Source organism: Mobula birostris, chromosome 7, assembly GCF_030028105.1.
Source record: "Mobula birostris isolate sMobBir1 chromosome 7, sMobBir1.hap1, whole genome shotgun sequence".
NCBI classification, from domain to species: domain Eukaryota; kingdom Metazoa; phylum Chordata; class Chondrichthyes; order Myliobatiformes; family Myliobatidae; genus Mobula; species Mobula birostris.
In genome coordinates this window covers 29,120,229-29,136,112 of record NC_092376.1, presented here as the reverse complement: position 1 = coordinate 29,136,112, position 15,884 = coordinate 29,120,229, and the positions used below count along the sequence as shown (strand labels likewise).

Here is a 15,884-nt window from a genome sequence, read left to right as displayed (position 1 = left end):
AAAAATATAATTTTTCTTTAATCCAAGTCGTGTAGTAAAGTATTTGAACAGTTCCACCTTCCAACATAATTTAAAAATGTATCTTTGCATTTACCAAATAATCAGCTCCTAATTTCGGGTCCAGTACAGAGGAGGAATACTCGTGATTGGAAAGACCATTGTAGATGAAGGGGAGTCAGATAAAGCACATTATGGATGCTGGAGTTTTGAGTGAAAACAAAATGTTGGAAATAGTCAAGGTGTGGAAAGCAAAGCAGAAGTAAACAGATCCTCATCAAAACGCCTTGGGTGTTAGTGTTTTCACTATCTCTGGTTACACCGTACCCCATTTATTTTGCAAATCTTTTATACCATCTCATAATGTGAGCAAAGGCAAACATTGCATGAGGGACAAGTCAACTTGTAACATTGATCTTCATGAACACTGGGTCAGGTTAAACCTATCTAAATTGTGCAAGAAATGAAGTGTAACGATGGAAAAGCTAAATGAGGGAATATTTTAAAAGATGGACTGATATTAACCCATAATGGGCCATTTTATTGATATATCTTTGCAATTACAAGGTGAAAGATAAAGTATCTTAGGAAGAAAATTGTGGAACTCTGTTTGGCATCCAATATTACATACTTTGTTTGAATTTTAGTTGAAAGCAAGGCGCAGTGAATGCAACATAAAAGCTAACCATGCTCGAAATGACTACCTTCTTACACTGGCAGCTGCAAATGCACATCAAGATCGTTATTATCAAATAGATCTGGTAAACATGATGACGGTAAGCAAATTTTTCTCTGCTTGTGTATTATATTTCAGGTCTATTCTTTTTGTTCATGACAGCTTTTTAACAAGTGATATTGTTTGTTGTTTGTTCTATTGTGATATACATTAGAATGATTGTATGAGTCCTCAGAAGACTGTCACCAGCCAATGAAAAGGCCTTGCAGAATATCAAAGAATTCATAATTGTATTATTTTCAAATCAAATCTTTAAAAGATTAATACAAGGCGAAATTCTTTGGTCATTTCTAAAGTAATAATTTGAAAAACAAAGCAACATTTTGCATTTGATTTGTTTTAAAATATTATCAGAAAGAGGACTCATTCTTCATCTTCACCAAGCTGATCATCATAGTAACTTTTTTTCCCCAAAGTGTTTCAGTTTTAGAGGCAAACTACTTATGGAAGTTCACTGGTTGTTGTCCTTCTTGTCAACTAAAGTGAATGATGAATGATTATACGTCTCTGTGTAGTATCTGATTTTGGTGATTGCCTCACGTTTCTGAAACTAAACTGCAAAGTTCTTTCTGTTTATCTTCCTAGCACAAGTATTTTGTTAGCTCTGAATAAATCTGGTGGTTTTTTTTAATCATCCTACCCCACATTCCTATTACTTTCCTCCATGTTCTACTATTCATCAAGGTAGCTTACAGTGGCCAATTAGTGTAGCAAGATAAATTATGTTAACTCTGTAATTAATACTTGATATAATGGTAATTTATTTAACCATTTATAATAAAACTATCTGGTCATTTGGTGATTACTAACTCTATTTTTCTTCTTGTTTGATTGTTTTGTGATTACATATTGCAAATATTAGTGATCAATCCCCGTTATCCTGGTCTAACAAACTCATTAACAATAACACAACCACATTTTTTAATGTTTTTGCACTACTATTCTTAATTTAACTATTTAATAGACATATATATACTCAGAATAATTCTTTTTTTTGCTATATCATGCATTGCGTTGTACTGCTGCTGCTAAGTTTACAAATTTCATGATATATGCCAGTGATATTAAACCTGATTCGGATTCTCAATAAGCTCCTGTCTCCCTGCTCCTCTTTCTGTACACTAGTCTGCCTGTTCATGTGAAATAACTCTTCATTTTTTTATAAAATGCAGCAAATCCTTTCACAGACTTAAACGCCTGGTTAGTAATAAGTGAAACTGGAGCCAATATAATTAACCAAATTGAAATTTATCCTTGTTATTTATATTTAATGCCCTCTGTATCATACTAACAATTCTTTCTGAGACTGGGATACTATTGATTCCATTTAATAAAATTGCCAGGAAAAATAGAGTTTGCGACATTAGACTTGAAAATGTATTTTTATGATGCTGTGTATTTGTGGTCTTGAAAAATATCTTATCAGTAGTTAAGCTAAGATATCACTAGAAATTTGTTATGGTTTTATAATGTTCTATACAGTATGTAATAGAGTACTTACTAAATTGAAAGATCCAACTTTGCTTATCACCACTAACTTTCTTTTTATAAACTGCTGCCGGATATTGGAGTTAATTGATTTATCTCGCAATACATTGTCCTTTGTTCTGCACATCCGTGAACAATGTTAATAATTACAGCTGGGTGCAATGTCAATAGGAGCTGGCCTGTCTCCATTCCTCCTGTAGTCCACAACCAGCTTCTTTGTTTTTGCGACATTGAGGGAGATGTTGTTTTCTTGACACCACTGTGTCAGGTTGATGACTTTTCTGTAGGCTGCCTTGTTATTATTTGAGATTTAGCCAATCAATGTGGTACTGTCAGCAAATTTAATTAGCAGATTGGAGCTGCGGGTGGCGAGACAGCCATGGGTGTACAGAGAGTAAAGGAGGGGGCTTAGGGCACAGTCCTGAGGGGCACCTGTGTTTTGGATCAGAGGGGCAAAGGTGAGGGAGCCCACTCTTGCCACCTGCTGGTGATCTGACAGAAAGTCCAGGATCCAGCTGCACAAGGCAGGGTGAAGGCCGAGGTCTCTGAGTTTTTTGACAAACCTGGAGGAAATTATGGTGTTGAATGCGGAACTGTAGCCCAAGATTCTCACGTAAGCATCCTTCTTCTCCAGATGTGTAAGGACGGTGTGTAGAGCTGTGGCTGTTGTGTCATCTATCAATTGGTTGTGTCGGTAGACGAATTGTAAGGGGCCCAGTGTGGGTGGTAGCATGCTGCAGATGTAGTCCTTGACCGGCCTCTCAAAGCATTTGCTTATTATTGAGGTGAGTGTGACAGGACACCAATCGTTCAGACATGTTACCTTCAGACATGAATTTGAACAAAACAAAACTTCTAAGAGTTTTTGACCATAAGTTGAAGAAAGTTAGTCTAATTTGTAAATCTAAGTTGAAGACATACTGGATATCAGTATGCAACTTTGGCCATCCAGCTTTGAAAAATATATTAAATTGATTATATTCAAAAATCAGGGAATATATGTACTACAGAAGAATAAATAGGTATGATTGAATATTTCAAAATGGATTGTACATGCTCTGGAAGAAACATCATTTTAATGCCTTCTTGTCCTGTGAATTATGTCCTTCAACAAATTGAATTAGTGGCACAAATTTAATTAAATAGATAAATGCTAAATATTAGAAATTATGCATTTAAAAAGGTAAATTTTTTTAAAATATTTTCCATTCATTATTTTTAATATGGTATACCAAAATATTCATAGTAGACAGCCAAAACATGAAGTATTACTAAATATTCTAAAATCTGCCAAAATCTGTAGACAAACTTTTTTTCTTTATCATAAAAATCTAAACATTATTCATTTAAGTATTATATTATCATGGTGATATGCTGATGGTTAAAATACATCATAGTTTATTAAATAGCTAGCTTTAAAATTGTTTGTCCTCCTAACCTATATTAGTGGCTCCTAAAGTGGGCGATATCACCCAATAAGGGCAGTGGGAGTTTCTAAAGGGGCAATAAAGATAAAGGCGTGGTGGGGTGGGCCACTTGGTACCAAGGGGGGCAGCAGGGAGATTACAGGCTTAATCTAAGAAATGAATTACTTATTATAAGCATTTGATCCTGTGTCTCATAATCACCTCATCCCTTGCTAATATTCTGTTCTCTTAGACTTTGATTTTCAACAATAATAACATGCTTCAAGCAGTGTGACACTTCAGTATTTGGCATATCATGAGAAATCGGGAATGAGGAAATCGTGTTATTTCCAGGTCCGTCCTGCGCATTATTGCTGTTCACTAGTTTAGTACAGCATTAGCTAGTACAATTCCCATATTCTACTCGCACAATGATGTAATTCCTGTGAATTAGGGAACGCCTTTCAATGAGGTTAAGTTCAGAATCTGCCCTTTTGAATAGTCTTGACCTCATTTCTCTAGACCACGGCCCAACCGAGATATTGCTGACCCGCATTGTGTACCTTCAGGCAGAGAGTCAGGTTTTACCCAAGCTATGATGATGTCATAGCATTCCCCTTTATTAATCACAGTGCTTGAGGTTGAATTTAAACAATAGGTAATTGATTGTGGTTGTTAATTCACAACAAAAATGGCAGAAGCAGACCAAATAAATTGAAATGTAGGCAGTATAGTGTGGAGTGTCTGAAATGTGGATTTATACCAGTACCTAGCATGTGTCTGTTGTGTTAAAAAGTTTTTTCAAATGAGGCAATGAAACCGTCCAGGCTACTTGAACATTTGAAGAGCATACACTCTGATAAAGCAAACAAGAACTTATCTTCCTTTTAGTCACTTCATGAAACTTTCAGAAATGGAAAAACTTCAAAACATGTTTGCCAGTACTTCAGAACAAAATAATGATGGCTTGCATGCTTCATAAAACATTTAATTCTTTATTGCTACCATTGAAGAAGAACTGATTCTGCCAGCAATGAGAGGTCCTGAATACGGTTTTGCATAAGTCACCAGACCAAATAATTAAAGCAATTCTACTCAGTGACAACTCTGTTCAAAGAAGAATAGATAAAATGTCTGAGAACGTGGAAGGCAACATTGTGCAATGTACTCAGGACAACAGAATTTGCTCTGCAGTTGGATGAGGCAATTTTTCCAGGCAATGCATCTTTGCTTCTTGGTTATATTTGCTTCATAAAAGATGAAAGTGTGATTCAAGAGTTGTTATTTCAAGGGGGCTAGAAACATTAGGAGTCAGTATTTCGAGTTGTTGAACAATTTTTCACAGAGAAGGACATTCTGCTCACCAGCATTCTTGCTTGTGCAACAGATGGAGCATCATCAATGGCAGGGCACTACCGTGAGGTTATTACTTTCTTGAAAAGAAGTTGTACCCAATATATTTTCCATTGACTGTGTAATTCACAGACAACCACTTGTTGCAAAAAAAAACTTAAGTAATTGGCTACACAAATAATTAATTACTGTTATCACTGCAGTAACTAAAATTCTAGTCCCATGCTCTCAATTTGCAACTATTTCGAGAGCTTTGTATTGAGAGCGATGAACAGTTTAAATGCTTGCTGTTGTACACAGAAGTCAGATGGCTGTCAAAAGGAAACTGCCTGAGATTCTTTTATGCACTTTTTGCTGTCATAAAATTCTTTGAAGACTCAAATGCTTCATTCAGTAATCACCTCAGGAATATTAGGCATGATGTTGCTTGTATGTCAAGTTCTTCACAACGTTTAATGAAATCAGTCTTCAACTGCAAGTAAATTATGTGAATCTTATCAAAATCAAATCAGTCATCTCCACATTTTTGTCCAAGTTAACTCTATTTAACATTGGCTGTCCAAGCCTCTGAGTTGGAAGAAAAAGAAATAATACAAGGTGATCCTAAAGTATACTGTGCCCACCTAAGCTAGTTGCATGAAGACGTGTCAGAGATTTCAGGATCTTCTCTCGATCTAAATTCCAGACTGTGTAATTAACCTATTGCTGAACACTTTAATAAGGAATTAACAGGAAAGATAGAATAAGAACTGATCTCGCTACAAAATGACTTGAGCTAAAGCTGAGGTTCAAAAAAATCACATCAAGATTTTTGGTTGCAGAAAAAAATCTGATCACTATCCTGCACTGTAGACAAAGATTAAGAAGTTCTTTTGTTGCCTTTCCATCATCATATTGGTGGAGCATCTTTTCAGTGCAGTTGCCCAACTTTCAAAATAACGAAAAAGACTGCAAATTACTGAATGTGGGGATTGAGACTCCTGAGTGACCCTTGGCCTGATGTGGGAAGCTGATATCATTGCACCAAGCCCATCCATCTCATTGAATGATGAAAAAGCAATGAAGTAGTGAATAGTTTGACTACTAATGGACAGTCTAAGATTGTTGATGAAAACTGGTTTTACTGTAATTAAATAAAGAAATAATTTTCTTTCTAGCTTTAAATAGATTTGAATACTTTTTTCAATTACTTGTCACTGCCTTGAATTAGCAGTTTCTATTTTAAGATATAAGACAGGAGCAGAATTAGGCAATTTGGCCCATCAAGCCTACTTCGCTGTTCAATCATGGCTGATTCCCCCCCCTCCCTTAAGATCATAAGACATAGGAGCAGAATTAGGCCATTTGACCCAATCAGTTTGCTCCACCATTCAGTCATAGCTGATCCTTTTTTTCCCACTGTACATTGTAAATCAAAATTCCTTATACTTTTTATGTAATGGTCAGAAAGGGACAGGCTGGTGACTGGGATGTGGTCTGGGAGCCAAGGGAACGGTGACCCAAAAAAAAGTTTGGTATAACCACTGCCCTAAATGAACATCCACATTGATGAAGAACTTCAGATGAATTCTAAGTTTACCAGCTTGTCTAAAGTATGTTCTGGATCTCTTAAGTATTTCTTAAATATCTTCTATTATCCATAAGGTTGTCTCTCAGTTATTGTTTTTCAAAGTTCATATAATTTCAATCCTTCCTCACAAATCAAATATTTTAAAATATGGATTTGTATACAGTGGCATGCAAAAGTTTGGGCACCCCTCATCAAAATTTCTGTTACTGTGAATAGCTAAGCGAGTAAAAGATGAACTGATTTCCAAAAGGCAGAAGGTTAAAGATGACACATTTCTTTAATGTTTTAAGCAAGAAAACTTTTTTATTTCCATCTTTTACAGTTTCAAAATAACAAAAAAGGAAAAGGGCCCAAAGCAAAAGTTTGGGCACCCTACATGGCAGTACTTAGCAACACCCCCTTTGGCAAGTATCACAGCTTGCAAATGCTTTCTGTAGCCAGCTAAGAGTCTTTCAATTCTTGCTCATTGCGGCCAAAAAGTTCTATTTTAACTTCATCAGTCCACAGGACTTGTTTTCAAAATGCATCAGGCTTGTTTAGATGTTCCTTTGAACCTTTTGAATAGAACTTTCTGGCCACAATGAGCAAAGGTATGCTTGGAGAAAAAAGGGTGCAGAATTTCATGAAAAGAACCCCTCTCCAACTGTTAAGCACGGGGGTGGATCGATCATGCTTTGGGCTTGTGTTGCAGCCAGTGGCACGGGAAATGTTTACTGGTAGAGGGAAGAATGAATTCAGTTAAATACCAGCAAATTCTGGAAGCAAGCATCACACCGTCTGTAAAACAGCCAAAGGTGAAAAGAGGATGGCTTCTGCAACAGGATAATGAACCTAAACACACCTCAAAATCCACAATGGACTACCTCAAGAGGCACAAGCTGAAGGTTTTGCCATAGTCCTCATAGTCCCCTGACCTAAACATCATTGAAAATCTGTGGATAGACCTCAAAAGAGCAGTGCATGCAAGACAGCCCAAGATTCTCACAGAACTAGAAGCCTTTTGCAAGGAAGAATGGGCGAAAATCCCCCAAACAAGAATTGAAAGGCTCTTAGCTGGCTACAAGAAGCGTTTACAAGCTGTGATACTTGCCAAAGGGGGTGTTACTAAGTACTGCCATGCAGGGTGCCCAAACTTTTGATTCGGGCCCTTTTCCTTTTTTGTTATTTTGGAACTGTAAATGATGGAAATAAAAAAGTTTTCTTGCTTAAAATATTTTTAAAATGTGTCATCTTTAACTTTATGCCTTTTGGAAATCAGTTCATCTTTTACTCACTTAGCTATTCACAGTCACAGAAATTTTGACCAGGGATGCCCAAACTTTTGCATGCCACTGTATATCATTTCAAATGGATGTACTCTTCTGGGGAAAAAAATAAGAATTAACCTGAAAATCGGTGAAGACATTTGAGGCTAAGTACAAAAATTTACCTAATAGTTAACTCCAAATACTACCTTCCATCAAGATCAACCTTAGTATGATCAAACTGTTTGTCATTTCTGTTACTTAATGAAAATGTAAAAAATTAAAGCCTTTGATCTAGTATCAGAGAGCTTCACAGGAACAGCTTGGAACAAATTTTTACTCCAGACCAAATGAAGCTTAAGGTTAAAGTTAGTTTCATGTGGCATCTTTGATGCATAAAAGGAGTGCATGATGGAACATAGTAAACCTCAGGTGTAAAGGACACCAGAGTTTTAAGACTTCAAATTTCGAGAGATGCAGAACAGTTTGTGGTGGAGAAAAAAAGCAAAGTAAAACAAAAAAACATAAGCATGTGGATTATTTATTCCATTATGCTTTGATGAAAAATCATCATTAGCTACTTGGTGAATGCAAGGCTTAACATTACCATTAAGTTTTGTCTGTTTATAGCAGGTATGTGAGTTACTTTAAAGTTGTATCTATACAGAAATGTGGCCAAACTTGCCCAAGTGACTGTAATATTAATGTGTGTGAATCAGTATATTTTAAATTATGTTGCATCATAGGTGATTGAAGTTGTCTCTTTAAAATCATGCCAGATTAGATTAGATTATGAAGACACACAGTCCTCTTTTATTGTCATTTAGTAATGCATGCATTAAGAAATGATACAATATTTCCTCAGGTGCGATATCACAAAACACAGTACAGACCAAGACTGAAAAAACTAACAAAACCACATAATTATAACATATAGTTACAACAGTGCAACAATACCATAACTTGATGAAGAAGTCCATGAGCACAGTAAAAAGTTCAAAGTCTCTCAAATGTCCCACATCTCACGCAGACGGGAGAAGGAAGAAAAACTCTCCCTGCCATTCCTGACCACAGTCTGACTCTGAGTCATCCGAAAACTTCGAGCCTCCAATCAGCTCTCTGACACCGAGTACTGAGGGCCATCTCTGTCCGAACGATTCGACCTCAATCTCGGTCGCCAACAGCAGGCAAAGCCGGGGATTTTCAGGCCTTCCCTCCGGAAGATTCCCGACCACGCAGTAACAACAGCAGCGAACTGGTGTTTCAGGAATTTCTCCAGATGTTCCTCTGTGCTTTCACGTCATGCCAGATGTCTTTGTACAAGCTGATTGGTTTGAAAAGAGCAGAGTCTTTGGTTTCAGAGACAAACCAATCCAATACTTTCTATGCCCTCCAGGTTCTTTGCTTCTACAAAATTGCCTGTCTCCTATTTTCATTATTTTGCCATTGGCAACTGGTTAGATGCTAAGAATTCCTTACTTAATGTATTCTCTTTCGTGTGGCTTCTTCCAAATAATGCTTTAGCCAAGCTTTTGATCACATTCTGAAATTTCTTCTGCATTTTTGTGGGAATTTTTTTGCACTAATGGTTTTATCAATTTGAGATGTTTAATCATGTGAGTTGTTCATGCTAAACAAATATTCATGAGCATTGCTTGCAGAACTAACAACAGGTCTGCATTAAAAGTGAATGTGATGGCATTGGGAAAGCGACTATAGGCAATAGTTTATTCATCTTTTGTCCATCAATATCATGTAAGATGGACCCACCTACATTTCTCTTACTTTCTGGAAGTGTCCATTGTAACATCAAAGTATCTGTTTTAGACTGCAAGCATAATATTCAACAAGACCTATTTTAAAATATCAAGGTCAAGCCCACAGAACATTGTTATGTTAAAGACCATCAAGATCACAACAAATAAATGTGATTGAACATATGAAAAGTCAACAGATTTTTTTAATGTAGTTGTTAGAAATGTCATCAAACTCTTGAGTGAAACTATTCATTTGCCAAGGAGAAAGTGAGTCTTGTTTTGATGTTTGGCTTTGATGTTTGTGAGGTTGAACAGGTATTTTAATGTGAACATACTGATCAGCTAACTCTAACCTGCTGTCTCCTGAGTTTTACTTTAGCAGGACAAGGAGTACAGACATTTCATTCTGGGAGACAGGTTGGCATTTTGAGTATGTTAATGAGGCTGACAGCTCTGTTTTGGCCTGCTTTGCAGATTTTTCTTGAGCTTTTCAGTTGGTAAAGCAAAGGAAGATTAAATTTATTCCTGATACATATGAAATGGGCACTTCGGGATTATTAAAGCTAGGACAAACAATGAATGGTAATTAATTTTGTCACATACAGTGAAAAGCTTTTGTTTGCATAACCACATTGTACAAAATGGGGGAAAACAATGTAGAATGTATTGCTACAGTTAAAGAGGAGTGCAATGCAAAAGGGCATGGTCCATCATGAGGTAAAATGAGAGATCAAAAGTTCATTTTTATTGTACAAGCTGTCTATTTTTGATGATAGTTATACCTTTAACATTATCATGGAAAAGGATAGGAAAATTTTTAATTGGGGAAGGGCAAATTATCAGGCTATAAGGCTAGAACTTAGCGGGTGTGAATTAGGATGCTGTTTTTGCAGGGAAATGTACTATGGACATGTGGTCGATGTTTAGAGATCTCTTGCAGGATGTTAAGGATAAATTTGTCCCGGTGAGGAAGATAAAGAATGGTAGAGGGAAGGAACAATGGGTGACAAGTGAGGTGGAAAATCTAGTCAGGTGGAAGAAGGCAGCATACATGAGGTTTCGGAAGCAGGGATCAGATGGGTCTATTGAGGAATATTGGGGAGCAAGAAAGGAGCTTAAGAAGGGGCTGAGAAGGCCTTGGCGAGTAGGGTAAAGGAAAACCCCAAGGCATTCTTCAATTATGTGAAGAAAAAAAGGATGACAGCAGTGAAGGTAGTACCGATTAGAGATGTGCCTGGAGGCTGTGGAAGTGAGCGAGGCCCTCAATGAATACTTCTCTTCAGTATTCACCAATGAGAGGGAACTTGATGATGGTGAGGACAATATGAGTAAGGTTGATGTTCTGGAGCATGTTGATATTAAGGGAGAGGAGGTGTTGGAGTTGTTAAAACACATTAGGACGGATAAGTCCCGGGGCCTGATGGATATTCCCCAGGCTGCTCCACGAGGTGAGGGAAGAGATTGCTGAGCCTCTGGCTAGGATCTTTATGTCCTCGTCCATGGGAATGGTACTGGAGGATTGGAGGGAGGCGAATGTTGTCCCGTTGTTCAAAAAAGGTAGTAGGGATAGTCTGGGTAATTATAGACCAGTGAGCCTTACGTCTGTGGTGGAAAAGCTGTTGGAAAAGATTCTTAGAGATAGGATCTATGGGTATTTAGAGAATCATGGTCTGATCAGGGACAGTCAGCATGGCTTTGCGAAGGGTAGATCATGTCTAACAAGCCTGATAGAGTTCTTTGAGGAGGTGACCAGGCATATAGATGAGGGTAGTGCAGTGGATGTGATCTATATGGATTTTAGTAAGGCATTTGACAAGGTTCCACACAGTAGGCTTATTCAGAAAGTCAGAAGGCATGGGATCCAGGGAAGTTTGGCCAGGTGGATTCAGAATTGGCTTGCCTGCAGAAGGCAGAGAGTGGTGGTGGAGGGAGTACATTCAGATTGGAGGATTGTGACTAGTGGTGTCCCACAAGGATCTGTTCTGGGACCTCTACTTTTCGTGATTTTTATTAACGACCTGGATGTCGGGGTAGAAGGGTGGGTTGGCAAGTTTGCAGACGACACAAAGGTTGGTGGTGTTGTAGATAGTGTAGAGGATTGTCAAAGATTGCAGAGAGACATTGATAGGATGCAGAAGTGGGTTGAGAAGTGGCAGATGGAGTTCAACCCGGAGAAGTGTGAGGTGGTACACTTTGGAAGGACAAACTCCAAGGCAGAGTACAAAGTAAATGGCAGGATACTTGGTAGTGTGGAGGAGCAGAGGGACCTGGGGGTACATGTCCTCAGATCCCTGAAAGTTGCCTCACAGGTGGATAGGGTAGTTAAGAAAGCTTATGGGGTGTTAGCTTTCATAAGTCGAGGGATGGAGTTTAAGAGTCGCGATGTAATGATGCAGCTCTATAAAACTCTGGTTAGGCCACACTTGGAGTAAGGTGGGGGCTTATATGGGAGGCAGGGTTTGAGGGTCGGCCCAACATTGTGGGCCGAAGGGCCTGTACTGTGCTGTACTATTCTATGTTCTATGTTCTATAAGAACTTGAGCTCTCCAGCCCGGCATCATTGATAATGGCAGATGTGTACTCTGTCCCACTTACTGAAGTCAATGAGCAAGTTTTTTGTTTTCTCTCACGTTGAGAGAAATGTTGGTTTCATGACACCATGCCACTTGGCTCTCTATCTTCTTCCTGTATTCTGCTCATTGTTTAAGATTAAGCCCATTATGACCATGTCATTAGCAAACTTGTGAATAGAGTTGCAGCAGAATCTGACTACACGGTTGTGTGTGTGTGTGTGTATATATATATATATAGACACACACACACACACACACACACACACACACAGAGTTAGGGACTTAAAATATAGCATTATGAGGCACCGGTGTAGAGGATAATCATGGAGGTGTCACTGTCTATCCTTGCTGATTGCAGACTGTTGGTCAAGAAGTCATGGTTTCATTTGCAGTTGCAGGCAGAGCAACTTTTTGTGTTGAATCATTGTATATGGACCCTTTTAGGGTCTTTTTTGTTCTCTTCCTTAATTATAACCTGTCTGAGGTTGTTGTTCAATGAAATCATATTCCATGTGTACTTTCTCAACACCTTGCCCTTCTTTTGTCTCCCTAAGTAGCATGCACAAAATGCTGGAGGAACTCAGCAAGTCAAGCAACATGTACAGAGGGAAATAAATGATCGACATTTCCAATGTAACAAGTGCTTCACCTGCCCCTACACCACCATTCAGAGCCCATACAGTCCTTCCAGCTAATGTGACACTTGACTTGTAAATCTGTCAGGGTTATCTCTTGTATTCAGTTTTCCAAGTGCGGCGTCCTGTACATCAATGGGAACTGGCGAAGATCAAGGGTCAGCTTTGTCGAGTACCTTTGCTTTGTCTGCCACAAAAGGTAGGATCTCCCAGGGCCCGCACTATTCAATTTGACTTCCCATTCCCATTCTGACATACCTGTTCATCACCTCCTCTACTGCCATGAAGAGATCAAACTCAATTTGGAGGGGCAACACCTCATATTTCTTTTGGGTAGCCTCTGATCTGATGGTATGAGCATTGATTTCTCCAACTTTCATCAATTTCTCACCCCTCCCTCCTTCTCTCTTTTTCCATTCCCCATTCTGGGTTACCCCTTTTCTTCACCCTGCCCATCACCTCACTCTGGCCCTCCCCCTTCCCTTTCTTCTATGGTCCACTGTCCTCTCCCATTAGATTCCGTCTTCAGCCCTTTGCTCTCCCACCTTTCCCCTCCCCTATCCACCCACCTTTCCCTTCGCCTGGTCTCTACTTCCCTCACCTTTGTATTCTGGCTTCTGCCCCCTTCCATTCCAGTCCTGAAGAAGGGTCTCAGCCAAAAATGTCAGCTGTTTATCCTTTTCCATGGATGTTGTCTGACTTGCTGAGTTCCTCCTGCATTTTCTGTGTGTTGCTCAAGACCTCTAGCAGCTGCAGAATCTCTTGTATTTATCTCTCTATAAAGTTTGTCTTTTTTTGTGTGCCTGTGTTACCAATAAGCCTTCCCTGTTCAGTGCCAGATGAGCTACAATTTCCTATGTATTATCTGAAACCAACAGCTTAGACTTCCGACACAAATCATTGACATTTTCTTGAACCCTTGCAGAGTCCTTGAAAGTAAGTCCATAGGTTGTGGGAACAGTTTAGTGATGGGGCATGTGAAGTTATCCCCACTTGTTCAAGAGCAAGATGGTTGAGGGGTAACAACATTAAAGGTAACTTGTGGAGTTATGCTTATTTGCTTTCAGATTGTTTTCACTGTTTTTTAAAACATTTCCTTTATGGAAGAAAATAGAAAATATCAGAATCATTGAAGGAAATTTGTATTATGTAATCTGTATGTGGAATATTGATGTTTAGACAGTTCCTGACTCTTCTCATTACCATAAGAAGTTATGTTTCTCCAAGCAAGAATTATTTAGTTCTGGAAAATGTCCTAATCCTTGGAGAGTTTCTGATCCCTGTCAACAGAGTATTCTTGGTTCTTTTTTAATACCCAACATTATCTACTTTATAGGCAACATAACTGCAAGAGCTTGTATGTTTTTTAATATTTGAAAGCATTGGTTTGAATTGAATGTTTTGGCATTTCAATATGTCATTTATGTCATAATAATCAGGTTCATCATCTAATTACCAGAAAAATGTATACATCTTCATGTATCACCAGGATATTTATACCACAATGAAGAATAATGCAGAAAAAATTCTGTTGGCATAAGGCTGTTGCAGTTCAAGATGAGTTCGTAGTTTTCAATTAAAAATAACCTGCGGGTGCGAAGGGTAGTCGGCCTCCAAGTCCTTTCTACTTACTGTTGTATAATAGGAAATTGCAGCATGCTGCAATTTTTGCTTTCCTACTTTGGGAGCTTCACTTAACTGCTTTTGAAATATGTCCAGGATTCTGGTAAGTTTACTGCTACTTCAGCATATTCATTGCTATACAGGAACAGTTTTGGGTATTTCTTTGGATTATTCATCCATTGAGCTGCTGTTGTATATGTCAAGCCACTAATCATGAGCAATGTCATGATGAGAGGCAATCAATTTTCACATTGAGTTTTTAAACTCATTCAAGGTGTCAAATTTAATCAAGAGCGCTTAGGTAGATTATTTGAACCCGAGGGGAGCTGTATCAAACTTCATGGTTTGGGACCATGATTGTGTGTGAAACTTCTAGAACACTAAGCAAGATAGTGCTGATAAGTAGTGACTCTGCATGCAGCTCCGATGGGAATAATTAAATATTCCCATTTAGGACTTCTAAAGCTGAACAGTCACAGCCATGGGTACTTCAGTAAACAATACCGTTTTAAACACTATTTAATTTATTTATTTTATATTTCTTATTGTAATTTATAGTTTTTTATGTATTGCAATGTACTGCTACCGCAAAACAACAAATTTCACAAGATGTGACAATGATAGTAAACCTGATTATGATTCATTTTGGTCAAAAGCTTGGTGCTATGTGGTCCAATTCCCAATTCAGAATGGATCATGTAGTAGTAGTTATTGATTTGTGTACAGTTAATTACCATTCATTAAGTTTAAATTTTTCTGGCCTTTTTTCCAGACTTGGAAAAATGAAGCCTTTTCATCAAGTGTATTGCAAGTTCAGATGTTCAAGAGGTTAGGAAGAAAAATGTTTAAAAGGAAACACCCTTGATAAACTGCTCCAGTGATGCACTTAATTTGTCATCACAGTCACCACAAATGATGTAATGATTTGTTTTAGCACTGATGTGTTTTAGCCTGATTTGTCATACATCATAAGTTTATATATATTTGTGCTTTGCTATTTTTGAGTTTATTCTTGCAGTTCATATGAATTGTGTATAAGAATGTCATTTATCTGCTAGAATCTGAATTGTAGTAGCTGAATTCCTATACTTCCAACAAGTGTATTGTGGTTATTATAAAACTTTCAGTTAAGTTCTGTCATCTTGTGATGGTTGGTTTGCTCAGTATCAAGACTGTTAACTGAATTAACAGCACATAATTGCAATATAGGTGTGTATGATTTTCAGAGGTTCAGATGTTCATTTACTTCCTGAGTCTCTACTAACTGTGCACTGCAGGGTCTTGGGTCTTGAACCAGATATGACTTGCACAGGATCTGTTAAACTATTAACACTAGAAAATCAGAAAATAACTCATTTTATTTATGAAACTTAAGCCAATGGGATACAAATTATATTTAAGGCAGATACAGGAGATCCAGTATGTACTAAGATCATTTTAATGGCTTGTTCATTCATATTCTGTCAAGCAGCTAAAATATTCAGATCTTTATTTGTTTTCAA

At 37.9% G+C, this 15,884-nt stretch overlaps 1 protein-coding gene across 3 annotated transcripts in view; it reads left to right on the top strand.

Moving 5' to 3' along the window:
- LOC140200080 (F-BAR and double SH3 domains protein 2-like) overlaps window positions 1–15,884 on the top strand; it is a 245,379-nt gene that overhangs the window by 138,620 nt on the left and 90,875 nt on the right. For all 3 annotated transcript variants that reach the window (XM_072262822.1, XM_072262820.1, XM_072262821.1), the window contains exon 8: window positions 645–773. In XM_072262822.1, the coding sequence (XP_072118923.1) occupies window positions 645–773 (129 nt within the window). The remainder of the gene's footprint in view (window positions 1–644; window positions 774–15,884) is intronic.